We start from the raw sequence: 20,777 nt of genomic DNA, 5'->3' as shown, positions 1-20,777 counted from the left end.
CCATGCTGAGATGGTTTCTCACCATACCTGCTGACTGCAGTTCCAACAGTGACCACTAAGAGGCATTCCACTCCATATTACTGGACAGAATGAACCGCAGAAAAAACACAAATTGACTTTTTATCCCAGTGATGTAATTTATTAAATATCATTTTATACTGGACATAACAACCATATTTCATTTTGGACTGTTAAATGAACATTTGTTCTACATATAGGGGTCTTTTTAAGACTTCTGAGAGAAAAAGAGAGAAAATCCCGAGTCCCGAAACACCAGACAGACTGCAGTTTCAAGTCAAGCATTGTTTTTATTGTGATACACTCAAACACAGTGAGTGCCATGGGTTACTGTGATCTGGAAGGCTCTATAGAATGGATTAACACACACAGGTTCACACGTGTTGCATGCATCTTGCATACAGTGACCTTCTTACATTGTGCTTTCTCTAAGCAGACGATCTGTAACAATCAAAAACAATCATCTGTTTTCAGTGACCGGTGGGATATTCAGTAAGAAGGACTCATCACTGAGGACAGAAATCCTCACATCGCTGTGATTTATGAGCAATCAGTCAGGTTTGAGCTTCAAATGGACCCACTGCTCTCTGGAAGATCATCTAACTTTAACATTCAGTAAACTGCTTCTCAAACATAAAATCAACAAGAAGGCCTCAACCAAAAACAAAAGGCAACACTTGTCTTGTGGATTGTCTTTCGACTCTTTAAATGATTACACTAAAAGACCTTTTTTTTTTAATTTGTTCGGACTCGAAATGACAACAATTACTGTGCAAGTTCTCTCGCTTCTCACATCATTTGGTTTCACTCAGCTGGTACTCCGGTCTGGATTTGGTATTTCTGAGCCCTCAGAGATTGTGCTGCCTGCTTGGCATTTATACCCAAACCTGATTTTACAACAGTAGTTGGTCAGATATTAAAGAAAAAGAAAAGAAAACTCAGGTCAGTACTCTGGGACCTGTTTGTGCAGAAAACACACTTTTAAAGCTGCACTAATCAGTGTCTTTGTTGTCAAATGATAAAGGGTAACGTGAAAGATGTCATAAGGAGTGACTGTCTCCTCAGCTCCACAGAGCTTTTTTTCCCTTAACCCATGTAGAATTATTGTTTGGATTGAAAATGAAACAATTACTGCAGCTTTAAAAGATTTAAAAAGAAAAATGACAATTATTCACACGAAGAACACTTTTCTAAACACTTTGTCAATATGCAGCATGTTAAATTCAAATTCAGCAAAAAAACAAAAAAACCCTGAACCAACAGGACATTTCTACTGTTGTAGTGTTCTTGCTCACGTTTAGCTCGCTCATTTCACTGTCAGTTGATGTTTTGTGTAAATGAAGCAGCTGATGTTCTTTATATTTGATCTAATCTTCAGCTTTTATCTGCTGTGCTGTAAAGAATTTCAAGATATTCCTTTGATAATGTGCTTTCAATAACAGGACATCATACAACAGTTGTGTTAAAGATTAAACAGCTGGCGGCACTTTTTCATATTCACTCACTCTTCAGCTCTAAACTGACTCCCTGTTTGTCATTTCAAAGGATTTTTCGATTGCCTTTGCAAGCAAGCTGGTATATAGAGCCATATCACCACACACATGCTGATGGAGCAGAATAGTCCCAGCACACATTACACATCACGCCATGCACACAGCTAGAAGGCGTTTAACTTTTTCACTGCTATTTCATCCTCCACACAGGTGTGCATACATATAAGACACTATCTAGATGCACAATAAATGTGCAGTGAAGATAAAGTACACTCTGAAAAAATATATCTTTGATGGCAGAAATATAGAAAATGGACTGACTTAAAGCTGCACCTTGATTCACTAGCAGCTACAAGGAAAACAAACCCAGAATTTAAGTGAAGCAGATGGAATATGCAGAGAACAAATCTCATTTTTACAACTTAAAAAAGTTGGAAAAGTAAACACTTATGAGCCACGTTTGAATCACAGCATTGGATTTGGGAAGAAGGATGGAAGACTACAAGAGCAGGCAGGATGAAATTGGAAAAAAGGGGGAAAAGAAGGATCAAAATCCTCTGCACACACACTCAAATGCAGGTCAAAAGTGGGACAGCTAACTGGAAGAAAGACAAAGAAAATCATCGCCCACCTCTGAACCCTAATATTTTTAATTTCTCTGCTGAACAACATCATAAAATACTCGGAGCTCTAATGCCACAAACACACACACAGAGAACCAGATACTTCAAACACTAATGCAGTCGCACATAAAGTAGTGTGCATTAGTGCTGCAACAAGCAGTCGTATAAATGAAGAAAAGAAATTTATAATCAACAACCTTAACTGAGTGCCTAAGAAGTCTATCAAGACAAAATAATGGATTTAAGTCTTAAGTGAGAAGCTGCCTCAGAGACAAGATAGAGATACAAGCCTCAGAGGGCGTAAACAGGAGGCGTAACACTACCGTGGATATTCTGATTTGCTCACACTTTGCTCTATTCTGAGTGATAAAAGTACATAAATACAGTTCCTATCTGCAGGGTTTCAAAAATGCAGCCAGACAACCATCTGTGGATTACTTTCAGGCCAACGTACGTTTTCAGTTGCTCGAGTTGCTGCGAGTGCCAGCAGCATGAGGCGGCGCGGAGCGTCTTTTCTGCCTTGAGCAAAGACAATTTTTTTTTAACTAATATATTAAAAAACAAAAGTCTAAATAAACTTTACCCAATCTCAAAATGTAAAGCTGAACTGTGGCAGACAATCAAGGTCTTTCTAAACACAAAGCTTATTAAGCTTATGATTGCTCATAGAGTACTGGAGTTTTAAATTTGATGCACTGGTAGCAACGTGTTTTATGCCTATCCAGCAATAACTGGGTTGCCGAAACTGAAGAGTTAAGCAACCACAGTAATGCAGAGAGAGTAGAGGAAAGTGGAAAAAACCTAGGAAACTTCCAAGAAGAGTTTGATGATGTGTCTAAAAACAATCATGGTCAGCATGCGTTAACAGTGTTGATGAAATGACTTCCACTGTCAGACACGGGAGACAAAGCTCCACACTGCAAGTTTACCTAAAGAAAATCATAAACAAACTCAAAAAACATTGTTTCTGCATCATAGAGCTCACATCACCATCAGCAAACACCTTAAAAAAAACTGCAACCTGAATAAATATTCCACTCAAACATTTAAAACTGCCAAAGGATTCCCCCCACGTCTCTCTCTCACAGCTCTGTGGACACATTTTCTTTTTATATTCATGCTTCCAGTGAAATAAAGAGCAGCACTGGACTCAGACATTCAGGTAACAAACGCTTCATAAAATCAACGAGTATTTCTATTCGTTTATAAAAGCCAGCTGGTCACATTATCATTTTGAAGGTGCAGCCACAGACAGACCTGCTTTGCCCTTTTCACTATAAACTACTAACAGTAAAAACCAGAACTCAACTGATTATATACGACAAAAACATATGAAACTAACCATGTTGCAGCGCTTTAACGACAACAGTGTGGATTCATGTTCTGTTCTTTTTCAGTCGAACATCTTTAACTTCGTCTCTGTGCTTCTCTGGTTTATTGTGTGTTGTGGCTGGCAGTCCAAAAGAAACTGTGGATGGCCCCAGTCGTATTCATGAGTAGTGAAACCACCCTTACAGCCCATTTTAGGTGGAGAATAGCTTACTATTTTCCACATAAACAAGGAATTCATTCACAATATTCAATCTCTGCTTGTAACACGTTGTAAGCCAATTAATTAATCTGACTGGGTGAGTAGATGTGGGGTGTTTTTTTATTTATCCCTGTTTTACAGTTACATAATGTGCTTACATGCCACAGATCTACAACCTGCTTTACCATAAAGTGGTTGGAAGGACTCAAGTTTTAAAAATCAAGATTTCAGGGCAGCGATGCTCTCAGCTCTCAACTCAACAGAGATGCTCTCAACTTTGGAATTCACATTTCAGGCAAAAACATAAAGTTTGTAGAAAAATACATCTTTAGACCTTTCCAAGGATAACGCTGCTGTTTCTCTTTCAGTTTATATTTTAAGTATAATCCAAATGAAATTGGATTATATTAAAAAAAAAAAAAAAAAAAAAAAAAGAGTATAAATGCATAAACTTATTCTCCTCATCGACGTCACCATCTGGTTTCTATCGTGTTTTTATGTTTCAGCAGCATACCCAGTTGCTGCTTTTCACACACCAGACTTTAAAGAAGACTTATTATGCCAGCTCAATATCATTATGACTGGACTCCAATACAGTGACTGCATGTTTCACTCTTCAGAATAACTCCTTTTACCACATACTGAGCCTTACTCTTCAGTCCACCCTGTCTGAAACAAATCGTTTCCTCTCCCTTGGAGCCAAATTTCTTCTGACTAGCAAACCCTCACAAAACACAAGATATATTATGGAAATCTGCCCTCGGCGGCAGAAAACAAGGAAAAGCATAATGGGTCAACTGTAAGGGTAACTTTGAGCAAAAAAACTGAACAAAAAACCTTTGTTCTGTTTAATATAATCAAAGGTGTTTTGTTGCTAGTTCAACAGTAACCACCCATGTTTCTAAGAGCTCCGGTTCTAGAAGTGAATATCCCATTCATTTTCTCCATTGATGTGGACTGGTTTGAATTTAGCGCTTTTCTACTCTAAGCACTCAAAGCACTTTACATGTTGTTGTTCAGAAAGTTAAAGAATTTTAAGCCTCGAACCAAGCCAACCAGCTACGAGAGGAATCATAAAAAACAAACAAACAAACAAAAAAAAAACACAAAAAGATTTTTGGTTAAAAACAATAAAGGGAAAAAAGCAAAAGGTACAATAATATGCGCATAAGTTACTTTTAACGGAGAAGGAACTAGACATCCCACAATGCACTGCACACCCCAGATTCCAGAGGAAACAACTTTCAGCCTTCTTGAATTTAATCGTGTTCCCCATCATAGTGTTGTAAAATAATAGCTGTCAATATATTTTGTAGTTGATGTTTGCGTATGTAGTAAAGTAGAAGTTCTCAATAGAGTAAAGGACTTTGTTCCTGCCTGGAATCACTGTTTGTGGCTTTTCCATTTCAAGAAGGATTCAAGTCAGAATTTGAGGATTTAGGTCGTGATTGTGGGTGAAGTAGTTCTTTTCCATTTTACTCTACTATGAATAAAATGCTTTTTTTGTTAAAACAAGGTTGCTATCTGCTTTCTACAGGAGCACACAGCACTGCTTCATAATGTTGTCGCCTGTAGCCAGTCTGCTTTGGATGGTTACAAAATTACAGCTCACGATCAAAATCAACATGAAGAATATAACGGGAATTTCACTTCTAGAATCTTGCAGTATTAGCATTAGTGTTTACCGCAGCTAACACCTGCACTGTCAAATGTAGCTTCGAGCTTTTGATTAATAGCTACTTGGGCTATAAGAAGAAAAATTAGCAGTGAGCAACTAATGAAGGAGAAAAATGATTTGTTCCAGGTTATTGTTGGTAACAGTCCACTTTAATTTGTGTGGACACTAAAACTGCTGGAAGGTTATTTCATAAGGCATCAGCAAAGGCTTTAGCTATAAGCACATGCCGCTGTAGCACAATCAGCTGTCATAGCAGCATTTTGGTTAGTTAGCTAGCCTGTGAATGTCATAGGGCACTTGTGTAGAAATTGTCTGATGTTTCAAAATACTTTCAGAGCGGTCTTGGTGTTTACTATAAACCCAGTAATGGAAAAGAATAAAACCAAGAAAACAAAAAACACATTCCACTGCAAAAACACCAAAACCTGCTGCTAAAAGATGCAAAATATTAACTTTGTTGGCTCCAGGAAATCTTTATCTCAAGGCTACATGTTTTGTTTTGATTTCTTTTTTTCCCCTCATCATGCAAAAAGCAGCATTTCAAGAAACTGGCTTTAGTATGAAAAGTACTAACTACCACAGGACGATGATGCTACAACACTGGGCTGGCAGTGTACAATCAATCACCTGGATCATGCACCAACACACTGGAAGCTTGTCATATATTAAACCTTATCTAGTTAGTACAGTAGCCTTCACCTTGCAACAGTACTGCACAGCCTTTAAAAGCCACAATGTGCAAGATTTAAAAACAGTGATGACAGCAACACGGACTGTACCAACTCAAGATTGTCTTAAAAAAAAGTCCTAATTAAAGAGGCTACAAATATCCTCCAGGTAGTGGCTTTACACCACTTGATCAGGGTAATCTCCAATGTCCCACTGCACACATCTGCATCCAATATCTGGTTAATGCTTTGGCTCCGGACTACAAAATTACGAGGTAAACGGAACACATCACTGGCTCAAGTTAGAGGAAGTTAGAAAACATTTTCGCCTCTGCTGGAACCTTTTTTTGTTCACAGGCTTATTTACCTACTAGTTCTTCAGTTTTATCTCTTAATTTTCTTGCTTGTGTGCTGCAGTGAAAAAACAACAACAACAACTATGCTTACTGCATGTTTTTCTGAAAGGTTTCACACACAATGAAAATAATCAAAATAGATAATAGAGCACATTGGCTTTAAATGAAAGGCTACGACGCATAAGGCTACAGGAGAGGGTGCAGAGACCCCTCGGCTTGCTCAGATAATGGCAGTGAGTTAGTGAGTGAAAACTACCAGCTAGTGGAAGCATTAGTCAAACAATATCTCCCTGAAAACAGGCAGAAGACACCTGGATATTCCCCTGGTACCATGTCATTTCCTCTAAAATGTTTAACCTAAAAAGATATATAAATAGGCAATATTAACAGATTGCTTTCACCACAGTAAATTTTCACTTTGAAGGGGTGTGATTCTCAGGGTGTTTTTGTCATTAGTTTTGAGTTTGATGCATAAAACTCCCTTTAAATTACTACTTAACATCTGCTACATGTTTTTAACAGCATTCTGTATAAAGCTGATGAAGTAAAGTCAATATCTATATATTTATCAAGTGAGATGTCCTTTAGAAGTTTTTAAATGCAGCTATAATTTTTCATCTTGGAACTGTGATGGGAGGTTTTATGAGTGAATGAAAGTGATACGGAAGCTCGAACAGGCACTACGGTCCCCAGAACGCAGGCCTCTGGCTAACAGATATTAAATGAGACAGATCTAGTATATATTAAAGCACTGGATGGATAAAAAGAGCACACAGACTGAAGGTGGAGGCTACACAGCTCAGTTTGCACTCTGCATGAAACACAGATTTGCTGTAGAAAACTGCATGGAGAACTACACTCACTCATATCTGAAAGAGCTTAAACTGCAGGGCAGCTACTCATTGGTGACCTTTGCAGTTGTGTTTTTAACATGCAAACTATGCTGAGGTGTAAATTGAGGATTTAAAAGTTCACTGGACAGTCTGATAGAGGTAACCTCTTTTATAGGCGCTCAGAGGGTAGAAGGTAGCCACGACAAACTTCCCATCGAAGGTGCGGCCTGTCAGCAGCCTCTGAGCCTCTTTGCAGTCGCTGGAGTTAGCATACTCCACAAACACCTGTGGACAGAAGGGAAATGAAGATTTAGTGGGTGCTTTTGTTTGTATTTCACGGCTATGCTGAATACATGCTTTCAACTCATTTAGATAATGAGCTGCAAACAATTTTCCTTTATAAAACATCTGATTTAATGGGACTTCATGTTTAAATAAAGGTAAATAAATTTAAAATAAATGTGTTTTCTGCTGTAATGACTGCATTATTAATCAATCTTCTGAACTGCATTTATAGATATACATTTATATACAGTGAGACGAAAAGTCTGCAAATAAACAAAAGATCGGTCATGTTTTAATATAAACCTGCAGCAGCAAAGGAAGTGTGAACTGTAATCTTTTCTTTCAAGGCTTCTCTTAATAAAATACAGCAACTGTAAAATGATGGAAGATTAAAACCCTCTCAGATTTCAATTCATTTGAAAGGTATGAAAAAGCTGTATTTGTTTAGAAGGAAAGTTTAAAAAGCAGCTTTAGAAGGACAAAAAGACTCACCTGTCCTTTCCCTGGATTTTCCTTGGGGATGAGCAGAGAAACCACGGATCCGTACTTCTGGCACTCCTCTTTCATGTCCTCCAGGATATCTGGGAATGACAATCCGACATTTTTACTTAACTGAGGCAAGCGATGGAATAATAAAGCTTCGAGAAATCAGTGAAGGATAGAAGCAACACAAAAATATGGAAAAAAACAAAGTAAAAATCATGCTGTTGTACCTTCATATTCATCCTCATTGTGCAGGTGGCTGTCATCGATTAGGTTGAGCAGACGCAGAACAGGAGAAGGCAGCAGAACCAGGTCGTCAATGTGAGGTGCTGTTACACACACACGCACACGCACACACACACGCACACACACCTAAGTATAACACACCAGAGAGTTGTGTTTATCTTAGTGAATGTCTCAAATATTGACACTTACCAAAGGGAATACTGAAGAATGGGCTCAGCAGGGCAGTTTCAGCTGAGCATCTTTGTTTTGGATCAGTGACAAGCATGCTGCAGACACAAAGTAACATGAGTCAACAACCAGAGCCATCATGATAAGACTTCACTGTTTAGTGGATGATTCTTTACCTTTTAATAAGGTCTCTGAGGTGATAGACGGGGATGGCAGGGCATGCCAGGCTGTTGTTGGCAAAGACATGGTCTACAATGGCAGCACTGTTATCCTGCAGGGCAGAAAACCATACTGTGTAAGCTCATGTCTTTCTATTGCACCAAAGGTCTGTGTTATTAGATTTTTCTTTGCTTAAAACTTGGAGAGCTTTGCCATACCTTCCACTCTTGCGAGCGGACGGTGTCTTTGAGTTTGATTCCTGAGAACATCTCCACCAGGATGATGCCCAGGCTCCACAGGTCGACGGCGGCCGTGCAGCCCGAGTCTCCCTCCATTTCCACCCCTGCCTGAGCCAGGCTGTTCTGAAGCTCAGCCTCCGGTGCGCGGTACCCGTCTGTCTGGATGTACTTGACATCCTGCAAGATAAGGATGTCGTAATTTCACAAACAGAGCTATCCCTGATCCTCTTTTATTAACATTCACATCTAAATACACACTATTTTATCTTTAGCTAACATAAAAACAAAATGAGCACAAAACATTTGTTCTAGTCATCTCTATTAAGTGCATTTATTTCTTTTCAAATAATGTGCTCTAAATGCATTTGATACAGACTGATTCATAAAAGCTTAAACTCAATCGCTAGTTGGTTCAGCTCCAACCAAGAAGACAAACAGAGAGCCTGTGTTAAGAAGTTCTGTCAATAAGAGGAAAAACTCTCAATGCCTTCATAAGGTGAAGCTTGGAATAACAACAGCTGCTTTATCTCCAAATTGCTCAGGCTCTCTCATGGTCTGCTTTCAGCAGCCCGCTACTGGCTGTCAGCTTTCTTTCGTCTGCCCTAAGTCTGCCACGCAAAGTCTCCCGAGGTATCCATGTCTTCTAACACCTAGACCTCTCTTTAGTCTCATCTGCACCTGCAGACATCCTGCAACAACGGCAGGAAACCACAGACTAGTGGCCATCACAAACTGGTCAAAACCCACCTAATCAGTGCCAAACTCACTATTGAATGAACCTGTATCTTCCACCACATCCACCTTTTTCTGGATTTTTAAAAAAATCTGTTGAACAATATTTAAAGTTAAAGAAAATCTCCTGTAAAAAAAACACATCTTTAACTTCAGTCATTGCATCATGTTTTTTTAATGTTGGGGAATAAATTGTTGAGCTTAAAATATTGAGAATAATAACAAAACCCCACCTGGTTTCCCTGTTTGAAGCTGAGGCCAAAGTCAATGAGCTTGAAGGACTCGTCATCAGCGCTCCAGAGGATGTTGCGTGGTTTGAGGTCTGCGTGGACGTAGCCTTCTTTGTGAAGGAAGGCGAGAGCCTCGAGGATGTCTCTGGCACAGTGCTGGACAAGCCACATGGAGTGGCCTTGCTGGGCTCTAAACACAAATGTTGAACTAGGATGTTACACAGGTAACTCACATCCTCTTAGCAATAACAAAATCTAACATTATTTATTATATAACATGATCACTGGTCCAGATGCTGTTTATATTGTTAAAAGTCTTGTATTACAGCTGGAAAAAAAAAGGAAAACTGAACAATCTTCACTCCCAACAACTGATAAATAGTGCTGTCAAACTATCCCACAATACGTCACTTTATGTTGTAGTACAGCCACAATACATGCAGCATATTTGTTTGACCAGCAGATGGCATTATGTGCTGCTTGAATGAGGTTTTGACACAGTACACGAGTATGGCAAAACATGAAGCCTTCTCTCCATGCTTTAGGAAAAGAAAACTATGTTACTATCCAATGTATTTAGAAGGTAATAAAAGATTTAACGCATAACGTTGCAAAAGTCTGTAATGTAAATATAGAAACTACTGCCATGAGAAATGCCACTAACTTTTGACAGTTTAAGTTGAAAAGTAGACATGTACAAAATCATAAAATTTTGTCATTTGCAGAGACTATTGACAGTGTCAGGATGGGGGGAAAATGCAAATGAAACATGGTAAGAATTTGAATCTGCCATAGACAGAGTAATGGGATTGGCTTGGTTGTGCCTCGGTCCTATGTAGAGCTTTGCAGACAACTGTCTACATGTGATAGCTGTCACCAGGGGTTACTGTCATATGTGGAACAACTATTCCTGTTTGTGCCCCCCACAGAAGACTGAGAAGAAGTCATACCATACAAAGAACTTCTTTGTAATGAAATAAAATTCGAACATGCAGCTACTGCCTGAGGTTCTCAGGCTGCTATTTTAACCTTTGATTATTTTTCCCCACTTCTTTCACTTTGTTAACTTCACTGGTGCTCTCATCTGTTCCAGTTCAGCTTTCAACCAATCAGCATTCTATCTATTCACAGTTTCATCCATACTGCCTACGAGCTATGGCTTCTTTTAATCACTACTCCACACAATAGTGATATCACCTCACTTACCTTACACCTTGGGTACTACTGTTGCGCCTCACCAGCAGCTCAGACACACTGACATCCAGGAGCTCCAGCAAAAGACAGCGTGTGGTCACACCCATAGAGCTGTGGTTGGTAAACACTCCATACAGTGTGACTGAGAAACAAAAGGGGGAAAAGAATGCATCGTTACACACATGGTGAGAATTATATTACTTAGAACTTCATTGAGGTTTTCAACAAAAACAGTCAATAACAGTGCAATGCCAGCAGAAAGACATACCAGTATAAGACCATCTTGCTGATCTGTACAGACATGATCCCCATGACATAAATGGATTATTACAATCCACTGAAGTTAAGCTCTCACAACAACTTTTAAGAACTACTTAAGGCCAGATGAAGGTGTTGAAGACTAGCATGTTACTAGATATGAGTTCATGAGTTATTATAAAGGAAATAAACAAACTAGGGTGGGGACAAATCAGATGACTGGGTTTTCTAAGCAAATACTGCAAAAATAGGCAGTGATTTTCTAATACATTTGACATTTATTGGTTAAAAAATGCTTCCTATTAAGCTTTTCCGCTGTTGTAGATCCACTCTGATCTCTTATACACATGTACTGTTGAAATGGCAGTTTTTCAGATATGTGAGGTTGTTCTACGTCTGCTTTGTAAAAGAATGATTAGGTAGGTTGTGCTTCTATACAGGAAAAGAAAAGTAGTTTGTTATGCAACTGTTTTAATGGTCCACATGAGAGCAAACGTTTTACACAAGTGAAATAAGGCTTTTACCGATGTTTTTATGTCCCTGGATGTCTTCCAGCACGGACCTCTCCTTGTGATACCCGTAATCTCCTCCCTGAGTGTCGGCTTGAAACTCCTTCACAGCTGCAGTGGCTCTGCCCGAACTGACCCGGTACACCGAGGCCGAGACTCCCTGGCCGAGACGCGACTGGACGGTCCAAAGCTCGCCGAAGATCTCAAACAGCACCGGCTTCATGCTCTGGTCTACGCCACCCTGTGGGGGCAGGATGCTGTCCGGGTGCGGGGCCTGTACCTTTGCGCTGGGCTCAGAGGAGCCGCAGTGAGCCATTAAGGGAGGGGGGAAAGTAGGAGAGGAGCCAGCTAGATGACTGGTGGCAGCAGCTGCAGGATCATTGCAAAGACGACTGTACCGGGACGCGTCAACAGCAGCGAGAACACTCTCTGACTAAGCCTACGTCAGTGTTCAAACTAACCCGAAAGCAATACCCGAGCATATCAGACGACAGTTTTCTACCCGAGACGGCCAAAGTAAGTTCAAGCCAGTCAGCTGACAAAAAGTGAGCTAACTTATCTCCAAACTAGCCATTGAGTTTGAGCACAGAGATAAACCGCCGCCACAGCGCATGGGCTGAAGCTTCCCCCATAATGCACCGAACAATACTAAAGCGTAAGAAGTTATAACAATAACTTCAGAAATGTTATCCGCTACTGCAGCAAAGTTCGACTTGAGTTGTAAACTCAGGTTGTTGATATTGATCTTACTTCCGTTTCTACCACCCTCCTTCCTTGTTGGTGGTGCATGTTTTTCCAGCACTCTGCCCCCTACCGGTAGGGAGTGTACGTACACTATTTTAGATTAAACAAATATATGATGGTTAACTAAAATTAAACTATAAGCTAAAACGTAGTTTGAAAAACAAAAACAAAAAACAAATATTTAACCGTTTTTTTGAGTCATCACAGGGTACATTTGCAGTCGTAGCGCCTAAGCTGTGGAATAATTTACCCCTACACATCAGACAGGCTCCTACTGTCAATCTTTTTAAATCTTATCTTAAAACGCATTTTTATTTACTGGCTTTTAATACAGCATGAGAGTTATTTGTTATTTGTTAATTCATATTTGGTGTTTGCTTTTAATACTCTAAGTTGTTTTATTATGTATGTTGTATTCTTGTACAGCACTTTGGTCAACGCTCCTGTTGTAATTAAATGTGCTATATAAATAATTAAACTATTAACTATTAACTATTAAACTACATCTGCATCTATTTCACTCTATCCCTAACATCCCCCTCTGTCACACCAACACTCTGTATGTCCTGTGTAAATACCTCCACGGGTCTCCTCTGAGGTCTTCTTTTCCTCCTGTCTGGCAGCTCAGTATTTAACATCCTCTGTCCATTGTATCCGCTACCCCTCCTCTGCACATGACTCTCTAACTTTGTCTCCAAATTGCTCAGCCTTAACTGTCTCTCGAATGTACTCACAGGACTGTGTAATCCTGTCCCTCCTGATCACGCCTAAGAAAAGCAGGTGAACTGTGGGGCTGTATGAGCAGGGCAAACCCACATTTGACACACCTGCGTCCCAGGTGGATGTGTCCACACAGAGCCCACAGCAGTTTTGTCTTTTGGGGCACCCATATGCCCCAAAAGAAAGAAAAACCCATATGGGGGAAACCCACATTTTTCTTTTAAATCATTGATACAATATCATGCATATTCGTTAATATCCTACTACATAATAACATACTTGGGGACATCCGAAGGACTTTATTAATTTGTTTATTTATTATTTATAAAAACGACGTAAATTTGAAATGGAACATCGCTTCTTTTGTTCTCTAGATAAATTACATTTGGATTGATATCCGATATATGCAAAGTAAGCCACTAAAGCTAGTAACTATTTGAAAGTCCTTAAATTAAGATAATCCAATAGTTTTTACTTTATTTCAGAGTAGACCTTTTCCCGTTCTATTACACGGTTTCTGCATTTTTACGTTATTATTATTATTTTTCTGTGAACTACCTTTAGATTCCCCGGAAATGGAAGAACTATCATACCGGAAAAGGAAAACGTCAACAAGATGAGGTGGTGTTTTTGAACATTTAGCAGAAAACAGCACTCTATGCACAGTGGTCCTACGCTGCAGGAGGACAACCGGAACAGGTCGTTGACTGAAGTCGGCAGCTTTTAAAACCTTGAAACAGTAAGTTGACGAATCAAAGTGAGCACAGAGCCGTGAAGGAGAATTCACGTCACATAATTTTACAGCATGCAGTCACTGAAGTGTCAGCTCCTAAAGCAGACGCTGTGTCGTTTGTGTGTCGGTTTCGGCAGCAGGGTGAGTGTGTGCAGACTTCTACTAAAAACCGACTTTAAAGGGAGTAACGCGAGAGAATGTGAGAGTTGACTTCAATAGAAGCTACAACAGCAGCCGGCTGTTATTTCAACAGAAAGTGTGGCGGCTGATGTTTTTAACGAGCAGCTGTTACATTCCTTTTTTTTTCTCCTGAAGACAATCTCAGCAACAAGCGAAGCCACCGAGTGACCACACAGCCACAATACTTTATCTAACCGTAGCTCCCTCTTTACTAAGTGTAGCATTGTTTGCTACCATTTGCTACATAATACAAACGTCACTCCTTATTTGCAGATTTGTTAAGGGGGGTTCAGCAGTTTTTTTTTGATGTCGAAGGACAGTGAGCGCGAGGTCAGTGGTATTGAGGTGTGGCAGGGCGCGTGACTTTCCAGAAAACCAGCTGACTTTCAGGGATTTTTTTTGAAAGATCTGGAAAATACTGGTGTTTTTGCAGATTGGTCAGTCGAGTTGTAAACCAAATTAACACCGCTTTCCTTTCCTGCAATAAAAAAAGAATGCAAAAGGAAAACAAGTTTAACATACGACATCAAAAAGAGCCGTCAGACCTGCTGAAACAGGGCAAACCATAAACAGGGCTAACCATAAAAGTCATTTTCTAGTTGGCCTCTGAACACGGCCTCCGCTTCTCCCTCTTCTGTATCTTCAACCAACAATAGAACTATTTCAAAGGGCAAAAAGCAGCATGCACCTTGTAGGCGACCACTTTTTTGGAGCCATTTCAGTGGTCATTTGGATATAAAACCGCATGCATGCATGCATTCAACAGCCAAAACAAAGAAACTGCCCTTCTTCCCTCTGGAATCATACTTCTATCAATAATGCTCAGTTTTTAGAGTGTCATGTGTCTCTCTATAATGCTTTCAAAGAAAGACATCAGGTGCTTAAAAGCTGACATTGACGTGGGAACCACAAAGTGTGTGGGCCTGTTAGTGAAAGCTACTGATGTCAGTAGATGATAACCAAGAAGTTCACAGATCATTTGTAGATTCTGACTAAATTGTTTCCGAGGAAAGTTACTCCACCCTCTGTTATCTAGTGATCAAGCCTTCAAAATCTCAAAAGGCACCAAGTAGCCACCAGAACTGATGTGGTGTTATGTGGAGTTTTTTTTTTTTTTTTTTTACTTTGTGGCTTCATAGTGTAGTAGTTTACACATTTGCCTAACAAGTGAAACATCCCTAGCAGGCACCCAGAAGGAGAGACAAATCCCTTTGAAATTGCATAAGACATAAAGAAAATCTGTTGAATACGGAAGCAGCTGAAAGCAGTTACTATTTGTGCCATCAGTGGAAGATGTCTGAGAGGAATGTGGAACAAGCAGATAGTGTTTTGTGTTAGGCGGTGCGAGTCAGAGAGGGCGGGTACAGGTGTCTTGGATCAACAGGAATGTAGTTCCTTCTACACGCTGCCACACTGAGCTCTTTTACATCTGGGCTTGCACTACTTATTGACTGATACACATCTATGGCAGGTATTATCAAAGCAGATGTGTTTCTATGGTGTTCAAAATTAGATGAGAAACAATTTTGCATATATGGGTTTTGTATAATTAATGTTTGTGTGAGTGCACTTTGAGAAATTTCTTTGGCTGCTGAATCTCAAATCCAACTCTGAGAAAAATCCTCAAGTTTCTTACTTTCAGGTCTTTTTATTTGAAGTATTGTAATTATTATATAGTGAGGGGAATGATCACATCCCTCTAGCTGTTGAAAATGCAAGTCAGCAGCCTTCATTTCCTTTCATGCTTCCTTTTCAGCTTTTCCTTTTTCCCTTTGGTGCAAAAACAACTTTGGAAATTCTCATACTTTAAGATGTGCAAGCTTTCAATTCAGAAATGTTTTTCATAAGCTAATATTTTTACTCCTGTATACAAACTTAATTCTAGTGTTCTGGCTGCATTCTCATCATGAGATCTTGTGTTTAATCTAAGCTAAATTTTGATATGGATATATCACTTACAAAGGCTTTGCACAGTCTCTCCTTGCATTTGTCAGTCAATATGAGTTTAATTGGATCTTCCTTTTACTAGTTGGACAGTTGCTCTACCAGTTCTTCAGCTGTTATTTATATTCATTTGTTTGACTGTGATGTTTGGGATAATAAGTATATGGATCAAGAATCCTATCTGTCCAGCTGTACCTGCTGGACTCATTAATGGTTTGAACTCTGTTTTCAAAGCATAATTGGTCATTCTACCTGAGAATATCAATAATAATGCTATACTGTGAAAACTGTGACATACTGTTGTTACACCGTCATATATTTCCTTTGCTGTCAGTTTCTCCTAAGACCTGTGTTTGTGTGCATCCTTGTCTTTGTCTTAAGTTTATGCAGTATAAAACTACCGAATGGTGTACACACTTCCTACTTTTTCACAGCCACCTGAGTTGAGCAGGTCTTACTGACTGGCTCTTACTCTGCTTTTCTTTTTAAGGTGCTTCTGAGAGGCATGAATGACTTTGCAGTTCTTAACACAGGGCGCAAGATGCCCCTCATTGGACTGGGAACATGGAAGAGTGAGCCTGGAAAGGTAGAAACTGCACTTCTGTCCTCCTGTTTTTAAGCCATTTGAGACTTTCTAATAAAATAAAATGGCGTTGTGTTTACCCCTTTCCTTCATCTTAATGTCACACAATAAAGTTGCACTTTTTTGTATCCTTAATTAAATTGGCATGTGTAAACTGAGAAGTGCTTTCTGTTTTTTACAAATTCAACTCTGCAGTTCTCTCAGCTTTTTGAATTGTTTTTTTTGTCTTGTCTATTTTATTTATTTATTATTTAAAAAAAAAATATTGACAGGGTAGTAATGAAGAGTAGACAGGAACAAGGGGAAGACATTATTTTCACCATATATTATTTTCAATGTATTAGAAATGGGGGAAAAATACAGTTTATTACATTTAGATTGTCCTACATTTAAACTGATTTTGCCCATAAATTCCTATCAATATGCTTCACTGCCCCCAAGTGGACAAGAAATCGTTTGATAAGCTCTAAGTATCCAGTGAATGAAAGTCTAATATAGTATTGTTTTATGTCCGGTAATTGCAGCCCATTTATTTTTTTCACTTGTTGGTCTGAGAATTTAGCAGATTCTGATGTTAAGTTTAGATTTTTTGGTACAAACATTAAGAACGTGTATGGGTACTTACTGAAACTTGTATATTTATTTCTAACAGGTGAAACAAGCAGTTATTTGGGCACTGGAAGCTGGGTATCGCCACATTGACTGTGCATCCATCTATGGCAATGAGGCTGAGATTGGAGAAGCCCTGCAGGAAAAGCTCGGACCCGAAAAGGTAGAACTGCTTCACCAAACTGTTCAAAGCTCCAGTAAAAACACACATAAAATGTGTCCCCTGAGAGCAACTGATTTTAAACTTGTCAGACTTTACTGACCAGTCTGGTCTACTACTGTCTTTAAAAACAAAGAATTCATATCTATCGTGTTCTGTGCTCCAGTCCCTAAGAAGAGAGGATGTGTTCATCACATCCAAGCTGTGGAACAGCAAGCACCATCCAGATGATGTCGAGCCAGCCCTCCTGAAGACCCTGAAGGACTTGAAACTTGAATACCTGGACCTCTACCTCATCCACTGGCCTTACGCCTTTCAGTGAGCTCAGCCTCCACATGGTCCAATAATGAGACAGTTAGCTTATGTTCCCAAAACCACCTTTGTTATATCAAGATAACTGATGGATTATTGTATATCTTATGCCAAATTAATCTGCTCACAGGTTAAGTTTTAAAATCTTAAAACGATTTTGACAAGAACTATACTACTTCATTAAAAAGTGTTTATAAAAAAATTATGACATTTCTTAAAAGTTAGTTGATGCTCAAACTGATAAACAAGCCTGTATTTTGAGACCTTCTTGACTTGCTCCTAGACGAGGAGACGTTACTTTCCCCAGAAAGGAGGATGGCACCTTGCTATATGATGACACAGACTACAAGCTGACCTGGTCTGCCATGGAGAAACTGGTGGGAAAGGGTCTTGTCCGAGCCATTGGCTTGTCCAACTTCAACAGCAGGCAGATTGATGACATCCTGTCGGTCGCCAGTGTCAAACCAACTGTCCTTCAGGTACAGGATGTTTGTGATGTTGATGGTAATAAAAGGTGTTTGTAAAATGCCGGAGGTGACCCTGGTATTGCTTCATTTTTGCTGGACAGGTAGAGTGCCACCCCTATCTGGCCCAGGTAGAGCTGCTGGCCCACTGTCGGGATCGGGGCCTGGTGATGACGGCCTACAGTCCACTGGGGTCTGCTGATCGAGCCTGGAAACATCCGAACGAACCCATCCTGCTGGAGGAGCCTGTGATCTCTTCCCTTGCAGAGAAATATAAAAAGTCTCCAGCTCAGATTCTCCTGAGGTAAGTCTATAGATCAGAATATCCAAAAGTACTCTGCTAAAAAAAAAAAAAAAAAAAAATGCAAAGATCACACTGTGTCTCTGTTTATCTTCGACCTTTTTACATAAACTTGCCTTGCCTTACATTCTTTGTTTCTTAAGGTTTCCAATTTTACATTTCAAATGATATCATCAAAAACACATCCTGATTCAGCTTGTTAGTCTGTAGCTCAGCATGCATCTAAACATTGTAGTGCATGGCAACTTTACTCACATTTGTAGTCTTAAAACAGCAAACTAAAGCTAAAAAAAAGCAGCATACTACTTGTATAAAACTCGTGTGCTTGATGCTCTGGGCAGAAATGCACACTGGTATGGTGACGAAACCCTTCAGCAGCTTCACATCAACACAAATCCTGTATTTCCAGGTGGCAGACACAACGTGGAGTCGTAACAATCCCTAAGAGTGTGACCGAGTCCCGCATCAAAGAAAACATACAGGTGAAGTGAGATTTAAATAAATGTTACATTTTGTGGTCCAGCTACAGTGAGGTATGTTGTGTTGTATGTAAAGGGTTTTGTTATGTTGTCAGGTGTTCGACTTTACCCTTGAAGCAGAAGAAATGAAAAGTATCGCAGCACTGACCAGGGGCTGGCGCTACATCGTACCAATGATCGAAGTAAGTGGACTTAATCAGTACTCTAATAAATCTTTATGTTGGGACATAACCGCTAAGGAGCTCTTACTGTCTACATCAGCTCTGCAGTGATGAGCAGAGACAGAGATGCAACACTGCACAACGTTTGTGTAAATCTTGTAAATACGAGCTGAAAATAATAAAAATACTATACCTATCCTATGATTATGAAGATGGGGGTGGGTTGAAGTTAGTTTATATTGGATTATGGAGCTCTTATGTGTGATTTGGAAAATGTTCATTATATGAATATTAAATGTTCCATCTCTTCATTGAATACAATAAAGTCATTAAAGAATTATTAAGTTGGCTCATTTTTAAAAAATAAAAAAAAATTTATTCAAAGGAGATGGTTGATTTTTACCAGCTAAGCCATAGTGGAATACGTATTTTCAGACAGTTTTGGTTAAACAGGAAAAAAACAGTTGATGTCAAGAATTAACACATGAACTTGCAAAATGCAAACAAAAAAAGCTAAATGTGTTTAACTTTTGTTACTGCAGGTGGAAGGAAAGCGTGTTCCCAGGGATGCCGGACATCCCTTCTACCCTTTCAATGACCCATATTGACAACTCACACTACAGCCTGAATTTGTGCCTTCAACAACCCCATCAACACACCTTCACCTTCCCACATCACCGATAAATGTTCCTGGGTCCTGCCATCGAAGTTTGTCTTTAGATTTTGTTCAATTCTGCACTTGCCGTTAGAGTAATTCAAGTTAATATTGGTGGTTGAGACTGAAAAACTGGTAACTGTAAAAACACCGTACAGTATGTGTTAATTTTTTAATAAACATTTTGTTACTTCCCTTGCAAGCGTTTATTTCACTGAATGATTATTGGCTTAAGCTGTCTCTTTAATATTATATCTTAGAAGAAAGTGCTTTTAAGATTCTGTTTGGTGTGTCCATTTAAACCCATTCATTTCATCTGGTCTACATGACCACCTCAATCATGCAACAAAAACAAGTCTGTATAATACAGTCAAGTAATTAATAGTAATTTGTGAATTGTGAGTGCAGTTCTACAAGAAGGCTTACATACACCCAACAACCTGTTTCACAAGCATGACATCCATGGTTTGCATGGGGTGAGCATTAAAACCAAATGCATCCTGATATAGAAGTAATGAAACTTAAATTTCATTAAAAACGCAGGCCATGAAACTAACTCCACATAAAAATTAAAGTTGAGAAATGTGCTGTAACTCCATGCCTTTTTTTTTTTTTTTAAATTCTGTGACTTTGATGCCTCCTTTCTCCACCTATGACTCCAAATCACTGATGGTGTATGAATTCAAAAATCACATTCTTTGAAAACAGAAGTTGTCTAAATAACTATTAAGGCTATTAAATCTCACTTCTGATGAATTTGTCTACCTTCAGCATCAGCTTTCAACTTTGTTGCATTCTGTGTTAGTTACCTTAACTTGCAGGTGCTGTGGAGGTGTGCCCATCTTTACATTAGCAGACCACAGCCTTATAATGTCCACTCCAGTATTAAGAACCTAAAGTGATGGATTTGGCTGCCAGCTCTTGATTTTGACACTTGATATAAAATTCCACGCAGTGTTTTATGAATAATAGTCATTTTCCACTGAGAAGGGAAAAAAAAGTTTTTAAAATGTGTATAAAAATGTCTTT

At 39.2% G+C, this 20,777-nt stretch overlaps 2 protein-coding genes across 2 annotated transcripts; one reads left to right on the top strand and one right to left on the bottom strand.

Annotated features, from left to right (window-relative positions):
* Positions 1-288: 288 nt before the first annotated feature.
* On the bottom strand, positions 289-12,474 carry uhmk1 (U2AF homology motif (UHM) kinase 1). The gene is made up of 9 exons (XM_085348780.1): positions 11,719-12,474; positions 10,949-11,078; positions 9,746-9,932; positions 8,760-8,957; positions 8,559-8,653; positions 8,404-8,480; positions 8,199-8,297; positions 7,978-8,066; positions 289-7,485 (listed from the first exon to the last, which is right to left on the bottom strand). The coding sequence occupies exons 1-9, from the start codon at positions 12,017-12,019 to the stop codon at positions 7,339-7,341; spliced, it is 1,323 nt and encodes a 440-aa protein (XP_085204906.1). The 5' UTR covers positions 12,020-12,474; the 3' UTR covers positions 289-7,338.
* akr1a1b (aldo-keto reductase family 1, member A1b (aldehyde reductase)) lies at positions 12,085-19,946 on the top strand. The gene is made up of 10 exons (XM_085348781.1): positions 12,085-12,219; positions 13,732-13,906; positions 16,515-16,610; positions 17,260-17,379; positions 17,543-17,694; positions 17,972-18,167; positions 18,257-18,456; positions 18,863-18,935; positions 19,028-19,114; positions 19,636-19,946. Exons 3-10 carry the CDS (start codon positions 16,530-16,532, stop codon positions 19,699-19,701), a joined length of 975 nt encoding a protein of 324 aa, XP_085204907.1. The 5' UTR covers positions 12,085-12,219; positions 13,732-13,906; positions 16,515-16,529; the 3' UTR covers positions 19,702-19,946.
* The last annotated feature ends 831 nt before the right edge of the window (positions 19,947-20,777 follow it).

Source organism: Diplotaxodon limnothrissa, linkage group LG23 (genome assembly GCF_057381915.1).
Source record: "Diplotaxodon limnothrissa isolate DT_005_m linkage group LG23, D_limnothrissa_male_GT1.1, whole genome shotgun sequence".
Taxonomy (NCBI): domain Eukaryota; kingdom Metazoa; phylum Chordata; class Actinopteri; order Cichliformes; family Cichlidae; genus Diplotaxodon; species Diplotaxodon limnothrissa.
Note: the sequence above shows the minus strand (reverse complement) of the source record. Positions and strands in the feature narration are given on the sequence as shown.